The sequence below is a fragment of the Urocitellus parryii genome, chromosome 4 (genome assembly GCF_045843805.1).
Source record: "Urocitellus parryii isolate mUroPar1 chromosome 4, mUroPar1.hap1, whole genome shotgun sequence".
NCBI lineage: Eukaryota > Metazoa > Chordata > Mammalia > Rodentia > Sciuridae > Urocitellus > Urocitellus parryii.
The window spans coordinates 143637517-143649892 of record NC_135534.1 but is presented as its reverse complement, the minus strand read 5'-3'; the positions used below and the strand labels follow the sequence as shown (position 1 = coordinate 143649892).

Genomic DNA, 12376 nt, shown 5'->3' with positions numbered 1-12376 from the left:
AGGGGAACACGAAGTATATTCAACTTTTGTTCTTTGGCTACTTCATGTAAATAGGTGCTTGCTTTCTTTTCTGTCTTCCATTGAATTACAGCATCACCTGGAGTTCTTACATGGACCCCAAAGCCATTGACCAATAGCATTAAAAATTAACTACAGGAAAGTGTTAAAAGCTCATTTCAAAATATACTAGCTTTAACCTGATGTTTATGCCAGACTGTAGGATTTTTGCTATGGAAAGTGTTAAGACTAGTGTCTCCCATGACAGTATGTTTGAAATCAGAAAAAACTTTTCTCCTTTTACTCGTACTAGGATTTATCATCTCCTTCCTCATTTTTAAAATCTCAGAAAGTCACAAAACTCCCTTATGACAGCAAGGGTAACCCTGGCTAGGGAGGAGAGCACGAGGGTTGGCAGAATGTAGGATGACTCATTCCAGAAGTGCCAGCACAGAAGGAACCACCAGGGCAGGTATTGAGACTGCTGGTTCAGTGCCCCTGGCTACAAGCACCCCAGCCATTACCCCACCCTGGCAACTAAGTCAATAAAGAGGGTTTCTGTTGAGCCTCTCTGCAGACAGGAGAAGGATGGGGAAGTAGACCAAATGGTAGGAAAAACTATTCTTGTGAAGTGAACACAAACTATTTTCCCCCAAAATAACTGCACACCCTTTCTTTAAACACTAGTCTTACACATCCCGTGACAGTTGAAAGACCAAACATATGTGGTAGTATTTTATTTAGAGGCAGGGTGGTGCAGCATACAGGATCCAGGTTCTATAGTCAAAAGGACCTGGGTTCAGATGCTGGCTAAGAGACAGGCCTCAGGCAGTGACCTCATATCTCTGAGTTGCAGTTTCCTCCAGCGAGGAAAGAAGAAAACTTTTGCACACTTTGAGGGCCTGTTGTGAAGTTTAGAAAATAATGCAGGCTCCTCCTTTTCCTTCATTTTCCTTTCTTCTACTTCCCATATAATTTGGTGCAAAAAAAAAAAAAAAAAAAAAAAAGATAAAATCATCAATGTGTGTTTTCTAGGCCTGTACTTTGGGCCAAACTCACATTTGCCAGGATTCAGCTCTCTCAGCTGCCAGTCCCTCTCTCAGATGCAGCTACAAAAGGGTTCCTTTCGCTGTCCTCCACTTGTAGCCAAAGCAGGGAGCGATGGGGCTTCTTTCCCATGCAAGGATATTGTGTAGTGCACCTTTCAGTTTAGTCTGGCAGTATCTTTGATTTCTAAACTGTCGGTACCCAGACACACTTCAGGCCATCTAAAAATGTGGGTTCCCCCCCCCCCGCTTTTTTTTTTTTTTTTTGCTCACATGCCTTGCTGAGAAGCTGCCTATCTGCTTTCTTGGTTTCCTGCCCCATAAAGTCATCAGGACAATGCAGCTGTCTGTAGTCTGTGTTTGAGGGAAGGGAGCAGCTGAGCAAGTTTAGAATGGGCAGTTAAAGCTCAAAGAAGGGTGCAGAGGGCATCCATTTAGAAAGAACTGCCTGGCATGGAGAATCAATCCAACTGGTGTGAGGAGGACAACCACATGGAAGGGAAGCCTGAAACTAGGTGTCAGAGCCCAGGTATGGTGATGAGGGTATCATGTGGAGGGTTGTCCTGGCACTAGCAAGCTGAAGAGAGTATCCATGCAGGAGGGGGAAGCCAGTGTCGGGTGTCAGAGACAGAGTGGGAAGAGAGAGCAGCTCTGTGGGAATGGGCAGAGGGCATGGGTGATGGCTAAATACAGGGGGATTAATCAAGTCAACATACTAAGGACAAAGGGAGACAGATTTTGTATGGAAAAGTGGCTATAAAATATGGAAAAAAGAAAAATAGAATGAATAGAATAAAAAAAGACAACTAGATGTTGGGTTGCAATTGCAAGTATTGACATGAACTCTTAGCTTTATGCACACACAACTATACCCCACCCCACCTCCACACATTACTTAAATCTGTTCGCTGAGAGAACATAGGAGAAGCAACACCTTAATAACAATGAGCACACCAACACTTACATCTTGGCTCCTAAGTACCATTTCCCAATTACATAAATCAGAGCATCTCATAAATGACAGCTATCATTATTACCATCAAGGACAACACCATTAAATACAGCTGCAATTAATGTATTATAAGGCTATATATGCCTATTTCATGGATGTGTTGAATTTAAAGTCTCTTAACACCCATATTTTTTGTGGAACCATGTTATTTTTATATGGGAAATGTACTTAGTTACTAAGAACAAGGGTAGAGTTCTGAAAAGAGCCCATTTTTGGATTTTAGCTGTACTATTCCCCTCTCCCCCCAAAATCAATACCTGAATGAGTCTGTAATCCTGCTTAAACTTGTTCAATTCCATCCCTTTCAGGCAGTCTTTGTTAAGTTCCTTTCTCAGATCTGCCACCACAATGATGGTTTAGAATATGATATGGGTATTTGCTTGCTCAAGCTTCATCAATATTTCCATTCAACCAATGTTTAATAAATATCTCCTGAGAATAAGGCACTGATGAGTAGGCAAAGATCTATAAAGGAGTTCCTTCCTTGACAAAGTTGAAGTCTAATAAGAAAGACCCCACATTTAGGGAGATAAAAACTTAGGTAATAAGAATTTAGTGTAGCAAATGGCCAAACTTGCAAGAAAAATACAAATGTCATGTACTGAAAAGTCACAGAGGGGAGTGATTACTTCTGGCCAGGCCAGCAGAAGCTTCAGGAAAACCTTAATCTTTGAACAGGGCCTCAGTGGGTTTGTGGGAACTAGAGTCTCCACTCAGCAGGTGGAGAGCGGCTCAGTGATACCCACAGCTGCCCCTGCTCTGTGTTAACACATAGGCTGATGAGGCTGGCTGGCTTTAAGAAAGCAGACAGCTAAGCACCTTGCCAGCCAGCATGTCATAATAAGCAATTATTGATCAGGGAGACATTTTTATAGTGTTTTGGGAGTAACTGAATTATATGCACTGATGTATTTGAATTTTAATTGTTTACCAGTTCACTGGGAGTAAAATATGGAGTAATAAAACAGATGATATCCCATTCCTTGATATCCCCATTCTCCTTGAGCCTGACCTTCCTACAGAATCGCCTTAATCACCCAGGATGAAAAACAAAGTCTAAAGGGCTTTTATGATGCTGCCTGTAACTCTCAGGAAATGTCTCACTGTCTCTGGGAATAATACACCAAGAACAAATAGCATTTACACATTTTACTTACTTAAGAGTTTGTCTCTCTACCAACACATCAACAACATTTTGAAGTTAATCACCCCTTGATTCATTTAGAGAGGACAGGGGAAAATCATTCAAAATAGTTAATATCACTCAAAGGATGCTATCAAACTTCGATCCATACAAACCATCAAGATACATGGAAATCAGATGAGATTGACACACAAACATGGCACTAAACGACTCATTAAACGAGTGGCTATTTTCAAAAACCATGGAGAGAAAAGTACTATCCTGTTTAGAGCAAAGACACCAAACTTGGAGCTGAAGATATGAAAGACAGGATAGTGTTTGATCAAGGAATTTTCCAGTCTAGTGTGGACTAGCATTTCTAGTATGAAAAAACAACTTTACCAAAAAGAGATCACGTATTGACACTTATGTATAGTTTAATATTTTTCTATTAAGTTAAAAAGAAGATGTAAAGCTTTCTTCTATCCTTTATGGGCAGCATTATTTGTCTGATTTAAATATCTCAATTATGAGTGGCAAATGCCCTACAGGACGATGAGGGTGGGAGGGAGCACTGAGGTCATTACTCTACTCCTCTGCCCCCAAAGTGGGATTCAAAGCCATTATCATGGAAAGCAAGGATGTAAAAGCCCATCTCTGGATATTATTGAGAAGTGTAATATCAGCAAGGAGGTAATTGAGGAATAAAAGAGCTAACTAAATCAGTGCTTGACTGCCTGGTTCTGGATGACAAAGACATGTCTGTGGAAAGCAAAGTAGCTTCATTAAGTACAAATCTCCAGAGGAAGACAGGTCACCCCACCACAAATCTGCATGAAAATATATGGGCTAGCTTTTCGCTTTTTCCTTTGATATGCTAATGTAAGGGTTTTTCCTGATATTTAATAAAAATCATAACTAGAAGCTACTATTTATTAAATTATTACTTTAGGTCAATAAGAACTTCAGAATACCTCATTTCACTTGGAAGAAATATTTTAGAGAAATTGTGTCTACATAAATCCTAAAGTACAAATCTCATATTTTCCAAATCTTGTCTTTATTCCACGAATGTATAAATTATGGTATCTATAATGTGGAATCTACCCTGGATCATCAAAATAAAAGAAATCGTCCACAACACTGAGCTGTCCTCTTGTTTTTGACATAAAACATCTTTCTCATTGGTCTGATTTTAATTTATTTGTCATTTGGGCAAGAATAATTAAGCCAAATTCCATAATACCATTTAATAACAGCACAAATAGCTAATAGCTGTTGAATTATTATTTTATGCTAAGAAATCTTCTAAGTACATTTTTTTCTTTTGGGGTGCTGGGGATCAAAACCAGGGCCTTGTGCATGCGAGGCAAGCACTCTATCAACTGAGCTATATCCCCAGCCTCCCTTCTAAGTACTTTTACATGTTAACTCATTTATTGCAAACAACAAAACTTAAAACTGTCTTCTTATATTTTTTTAGCAGTCCTGGGGATTGAAACCAGGCTGAACACATGTCAGGCAGGAGCTCTACCACCGCCCCATACCCTAGACCCTATAGTCAGTTATTATTCTAATTCCTGTCATCCTGATGAGGAAATTGAAGTACAATGAAATTAATTTGTCTTGGGTTACACAGCTAGTAAGTGGTGGACCAGGAGTTGAATTAATTTACTCCCACTCCAGAGAAGCCATTATTCTCTAAAATAGCATCATAAACCATAACAAATAATAGACCTTACATTTAAAGACTAATTACTTAAGGCCAGGCACTGTCTTATATTTCTGTCCATTGTTTTGAGGTACAATTATAATTCACTCTTTTGAAAGTACAGTTCTGTGAGTTTTGACAAATGCATCCAGTTGTGTAACCACCACTGCCATCAAGACATTGAACAGTTCTAGAATCACTCAAAATCCTCTCACACTTTCTTGTACTCATTCCCTTTCCCCAATTGCAGACCCTGGCAACCACTGAACTATTTTCTTTCCTATGACTTTTCCTTTTCCAGAATGCATATTGGAATCATAAGAAACACTCATCCAGAGGATGCCCCCAGTCACCTACTTCCTCCAACTAGGTCCCACCTTCTAGGTTCTATCACCTCCCAATAGACCATTTGAATTATTAATTCATCTAGCTGATCAATCAACTGATGAAGTCAGAACCCTCAAGATCGGAATTATTTCCTAAAAGCCCCACTTCTGAACTTTCTGCATTGAGGACCAAGTCTTCTACATATAAGTCTTGGGGAGGCACTTCATATCCAAACTATAACAGAGTGAAGCTTCAGGTTGTCTGTGAGGGTATATTTAATTGAGAGTTTAGAATAATAGGGAAAAAACTCAGTGACTGACATGAAACAGTATTCAGAAAATAGGTAGCAATAGCTTTCAATTTAAAATTATAACTAGAATAATACTGGAGTAATTTAAATTTTCTTTTAATCAATGACATCCAGCATTGGCAAGGATATACAGGGAAAGGGTAGTTTCACACATCAAGTTGGTAAAGAAGTGAATTAGCACAACTTTTCTAGAGAAGAATCTGGCAGCACTTATTTGAATATATTAGGTGAACTGCTTCCATTTATGCCTTCAGATAATTTCACACACAGGTATAGGTGTAAATGTGCATATATGCTTGTTGTAGTAAGATTTATCACGGAGAAAGGGGAGATAACTGCAACGCCCATTAGTAGAGAAATTATATAACTTATGATAGATTCCTTCATCCCTGGAGGAAATTAAGGCAGAATTTCAAAAGAAGGAGATAAATCTCTGATATAAAATTATGTCAAAAATATTATTGGAAAAATATTAACATTTATAATTTATGAAAAGATATATACACATATTTAAATAAAAATATAGACAGCCATTTATCCTTCAATGAAAAGGGGATCTGGAAGGCTCACTGTGACCTTCAGGCAGTGAGGAGTGAGTGGAAGGGGAAGGGCAGGCAGCAGGCCAGGAGGGAGGCAGGAGACCGCCACATTATCCATTTTCTTTCAAAATGAGCATGCGTTATTTGTCCCATAAAATAAAAGTTCAAAGGAAAGCTAATTAATGAATTACTAATTAACAACTAACTGGACAGCAGCCTCTATTGCATTCTTTCTGACTTCCCAGTGAACTACCTATGAAGACACAGAAAAAATGGGAACTCATCCAAACTAGTGAGAACTTCATGCCTAAATCTAGAAAGAACCTCTATAGATCAGATGGAGCTGGAAAGAGAAGGCTGTGCCACACTGTGTCTCCCCAGAGGGAAATTCCCTGAAGAGCAACTGGAAGGTGCTACATTCCTTCTTTCCTACCGGCCCCTCAACAGTCAGTGTCTACACTAGCTACAAAGCTGGACTGTCTTTCCTCTGCAGTAGCTATCTAAGAAGGCACTCACACGAGCCAGTGCCTTCTCCCTATCCTGTGCCTTTTATCATCATCACAACCACAAAGAAACACTCAGAAAAGAACTGAGATGAAAATGTGTATGGGCTGGGAGATGAAGGGTGTCCTGCAATAGTGTACTGGATTCTCCCTACAAGTAAAGTATTATGTGCAGACGGAATGCTGCTGGTAGGAGTATGTGCCAGGAATTGTGGGTTTTATGTTCAGAGTGTCAGATTCTGAGAACCAGAGAATCAAATAGAGTAGAAAAAGATGCCTCCTCAATAAAATGCTAGCCAAAGTGAACCAGGAACTGACAATAAATTTTGGAGGTGCGTGCTTCTACCTGTCTGCTTGCTGATTTCTGAGAATAGAATGGGCCCGTTACACAACTGTGCAAGATAAACAGGGCCAACGGTCATCTCCATCCCCAGTATGTTGCCAAACACAAAGTTAAAACAGATATTGCTTTCTGAGACACAAAGATTTAATAACTTTAAGAAATAAATGTATAAATAATCATTGATTCTGCAGAAGAGATAAAAACAAATGAAGAAACTATCATGGGTAGTGGTCTGGATTAATGCTTTAATCCCCAAATCCTACAAAATATTAGGGTTATGAGTTAAATTTTAAATATAATGCCAAAATAAAAATCATAAGGGAAAATATCAATATAGATTTAATTTCATAAATAATTCTAAATGTTAAGAGTTATAAGACAAAGGCATACCAGGAAAGAAGCTTTTAATATTTGATAGGTAAACGGTTTATATCTCTACAAATAAAAGTTCTTCTAAAGTTAGGTAAGACTAAATAGTTTATGTAAAGAGTTAAATAAATTTCATGAATAAAAAGAGCATTGAAGAAAACTTACAAGTTGCCCATAAATATGTGGAAAAAAAGATACTCAATCTAATAATGAAAGAAAATACAAATGAAGGACAAGCATTTTTACAAACAAAATTGGAAATATTAATAAATGATAATATCCAATGTTCTTGATGATTTATGCATATATTGTTAATAATCTTGGATCTATTATTCCCTAGACCCTAAATATATCTATACCTATGGACACAGAAATTGTTGTTTAAGAGATTTATTTCAATAGGAAAAAGGAAATCACAAGTTTGTACAAAATATTAGTAAGAAGGACATTGTTGCATTTTAAGTATAAAAAATGAAAAACAGGGAATAATCTAAACCAATTAAAATTTGTCAAGTGAATTTTGGTATAAATATATTATCCAATCATTAGTGATCATGTTGAAGAAGAATATTTAATTAGTAAAGAGATAATTACCACTTACCATGAAAATTTAAAATGGATGCTATAAAACAGTATTGTAATCTGATTTAGTTTTTATATAACATATACTATAATGAAATGTGACTCAAAGGATAATCACAATTGTCAGACGTAATCATCTATATATAATCAAATTGAGTTTTTTGGTTTTGTTTCCCTATAATTTCTAAAATTTCTTCAATGAGCATTATAAGAAGAGTTTCTTTTTTCTTTTACATTTGTGGGAAATAGAAAAAATATTTCAAGGAACTTGAATGGTCATGAGTAAAAAAGTACAGTGTCTCAAATAGAAAATAAATCTGAAAACCAAATTTAGTAAAATGGACCTATTCTATTTACTGTTCCATCTTAGATTTTTTTAGAACTTTAATATCCAGAAAGTATCTCTAATTATAACATCTAAAAGAATGAGAACAACTTGTTCTGAAATTTTCTATTTATTACCAGCAAAGCATAATCTTATTTGACTGCCTGGAAAATTTACTTTTCCACTTGCATTAGAACGCAGGATAGATTTGCTTCTAACTTTCTCTTCATTATTTTTTATAGGCCATGTTTTCTCTTCTTTGGCTGTTGGAAATAGTCCTCATACTGACATTACTTCAAAAACCATCAGCACAGATTCAATGGCACACTTCCAGGAGCTGGAAGAAGACCAACCCCCAAAGTCCTTCATCATTTATCTCACAGAACAGTAACATTTACTGGGGTACAGTAGAGGTGAGGCCATCGAATTTCAAGCTTCCTATGTCTTGTCCAAGGTTTTGTGATCTGTCTCTAGTGGAGTGGGCCCCAATCTGTAGACAGCCCCCGTCCCACTTACACACACACACACACACACACACACACACACACACACACAGATTGAGAATTTCAGTGTGTTTTGATGTTTCTCATGAGAGTGTGGTCCAGCTCAGCAGTATGGAAATAAAAAAAGTTCAGGACAATGTCACAAAGCATTTGATTAATCCAGGAGAGAAAGACCCTTTTGACAGGAGAGTTTGCAAATAATTTATGTCTGGATCACAAATTTTAATGGCACTTTTGAATCCAAGGTCAAGTTTTAATTCATTTACTTCCCACCCCCCATGAATTCATCAGAATAGAAATAAAGCCAGAAATCTTTTTTTTTTTAATTTTTTTGAGACAAGGGTTGCTATATTGCCCAAGATGGCCTTAAACTCCTGACATGGGGATCCTCCTACTTCACGTTCTTGAGTATATAAGACTACAGGGGGCCCACTACCATCTCTGGTTAAAAGGCTCTATTTTTTTATGCATCTACTTGATGAGTAGATTAACAAACTGTGGTGCATCCATACAATGGAAGATTTTTCAGCAATAAAAAGAAATGAACTATTAAGTCATGAAGAGATGTGGAGATGTCTGGGGGGTGTAGTTCAGTGGAAGGGTCCTTACCTAGCATGTGCAAGACCCTGAGTTTGATCCCTCACACTGAGGAAGGAAGGAAGGAAACATGAAGGAATGAAATGAAATGACAGAGACAATAAAAAAGAGAGGTAATTGACAAGAAGGGAGGAGAGATCAAAGGTAGAACACAAGGGATTTTCAGGGCAGTGAAGCCATTCTGTGTAATTTTGCAAGGACACATTATGTGTGTGTCATTATACATTTACCAAAACCTATAGAATGTTCAGAAAAAAAAAGAACCTTGGGGCCATAAATGTATGTAGCTCAGTAATAGTGCCCTTGCTTAGCACACACAAAGCCCTGGGTTCAGTCCCCAGCACTGCAAACAAACAAATGCAGCAACGACAACTAAACAAGACTTCAAGTTAACAATAACACATCAACACTGGCTCAGAGGGCATAGCAAATGTATCACTGATACAAGATGTTAATAATAGGGGAAATTAAGTGGTGGGGGATTAGAAGGGAGAATATGAGAACTCTCAGGACTTTCTGCTCAATTTTCTTGTATACTTAAAATTGTTCCAAAAAATCCATTCCTTTAGAAAAAAAATCAAGAAAAGGCTAACAATATAAAATTAACATTTATATATAAAGAGGGAGAAAAGTAACTTACTTGCGGTTTACGATCAGCCATTCCCGAGTATATGTCTGAACACAGTCCCTGACATGAGGGTCCAGTTCAACCCTAATTAGGTGGAAAATGAGACAAGAATATATACTGGATAAAACCAAGAAAGCAATCTCTTATCATAGCCAAAGGCCACAACATGATTTCATATTCATATCCATGAGAATGCTAAGGATGTTCTTGCCCATTCATTTTGAATGTCTGAAATAATCCTGAGGCAATATTTTTATTTTAATGAGGAAAATATGTTGGCATTTTATAATTTTTGGGTTTCCTTTATTATAGAGAATTGGTATCTACACTCATCCCTGAAGGCATTACAACACAAATGGGTAGAACTAGTGATAATCAAATACAAAACATGAAAAATAAGTATAAATACTGACTTCTAACAGGGTAATTTTTTGCTTCTGTGTCCTTTTGTTCAAATTTGTGTATTCTCCCTTTAGAAGGCCAAGAGAGCTGTCTTGGGCTCTGATAAGGTTGCAGACACCAACTTTAGTTTTGGATGGTGCCTGTCATATGTGCTTGAAGTGTGCCTTGAGAAATACTCTAGATGTGTTTCAAAGTCTTGAAATCAGAAATAACAGTAGTAGCAAAGCTTTCTGCTGTTGTCATGAAGGCATTAATACCAGAGATAGATAAGTGTAAACTGTACAGGTCATAATTTTCTCATTTGTAAAGAGAAGAGGCTGTAGTTTTGATCTCGAATGTCCCCCTAAGGCCCACACATCAAGGTTGTAGCCTGCAGGTTGACGTTATTGGGAAGCAGTGAAACTTTTAGGACATGGAGCTCTTAAGTCATAGGAGCTCTTAGGTCACTGGGGACATGTCCTCAAAGGGGATTGTGGGGTGCCAGTCTGCCCTCTCTGTGCTTTGCACGAAGCTATGAGGTGAATGGGCCTCCTCTGCCACCTTCTCTTGCCATGATGTGCAGTTCCACCAAAGGACCAAAGCCACAGGGCCAATTGATCACAGACTGACATCTCCCACACTCTGAGCCAAAATACACCTTTTTTATTTTTAAGTTGATTTATCTCAGGTATATTAGTGGTACATATATATATATATGTTTGTTATGAAGTGCTGACTAAGGTGGAGATAAGAACAGAACCCATGACAGTTGATTTCTGGGTCCTGATTGTCCAAATCCCAGCTTCAACCCTTACTAGTTCTGTGATCTTGGCCAGTCACTCAACCCTTTCCTGTCTCAGTTTCCTCACCTGAGAGTGGTGACATCAATACTAAGAGTGCCTCCTGTAGAGAATTGTGATGAAGACTAAATAAATTCATGTGCAAAGTGCCTAGAAGAGTGTTCAGCACATTGTAAGAACAAATTACCACATTGTATGTGGTAATTCATACTTTATGTATGTTTATTATGGACTAGGTGCTGATGCATTCACTTTACATGTATTAATTCAGTTAATTCCTAATCAGCTCCACAAAGCAGGCACTACTTTTGTTCTCATTTTTCAGAAGAATGAGATGACAGGCACTCACTCCAAGTCACAGTGGTAATGGAGCCTCACTTGTAGAGTCCAGGCTGCGACCACCAAGCTATCAGAGCTCAACATATAGTTCTAGTTAGGCCTTCTCTTGCTTTGCTTATTCAGAAGACTTTGGAAAAAATTGAAATACTAGCGGTTGTTTTGAAGACATTAGACAGATATCATGCTAGCTGTAAATTCTAGTGACAAGGCAATATTATACTTAATAAAAACATGCCAGGGGCTGGGGCTATAGTTCAGTGGTAGAGTGCTTGCCTAGTATGTGTGAGGCACTGGGTTTGATCCTCAACACCACATAAAAATAATAAGTAAATTAAATAAATAAAGGTATTATGTCCATCTACAACTAAAAATAAAGAAAAATCATTTAAAAATCATGGTAGGGAACAGTTGCCTTGTCTATCATATTTTTTAAAAAAACTTTTTATTTGTAGATGGGCACAATATCTTTATTTTACTTGTTTACTTATTTTATGTGGTGCTGCGGATCGAACCCAGTGCCTCACGCATCTGAGGCAAGTGCTCAACCACTGAGCTACAACCCCAGCCCTTTTCTAGCATATTAAAAAAAAAAAAGAACTCCTTCTTCTAAATTTGTTTTAAGTATTTTAAACAGGTTGTTCCAAGATTCAGGCCAAATTTGGAAATAAAACAAAGTTTACACAAAGAAATAAAATTAAATGATTCTCTACCAAAGGTGAAGATAATATGCAATATTATATTAAAGCCACATCTGAATAATTGGACTAACAAAGGGGGAATGTTTCCCAAGGATGATAATGCTATTGGTTTACTGGAAAGTGAATATTCCCAAAACATTAGGGAATATTTGCAGAAAGTTTTGTCAGGGGGAAAACCTTGAAAACATTAGCTGCATAGATGGGCAGCTCTTCTGTCAGAATGAGAAATGTCTGAACAAGAAA

The 12376-nt window shown here is 37.6% G+C and overlaps 1 protein-coding gene across 1 annotated transcript in view; it reads right to left on the bottom strand.

The window, feature by feature from the left end:
• LOC113199902 (dedicator of cytokinesis protein 8) overlaps positions 1-12376 on the bottom strand; it is a 218962-nt gene that overhangs the window by 151026 nt on the left and 55560 nt on the right. Inside the window, exon 4 of the mRNA XM_077797833.1 lies at positions 9928-9999. Coding sequence (XP_077653959.1) covers positions 9928-9999 — 72 coding nt within the window. The remainder of the gene's footprint in view (positions 1-9927; positions 10000-12376) is intronic.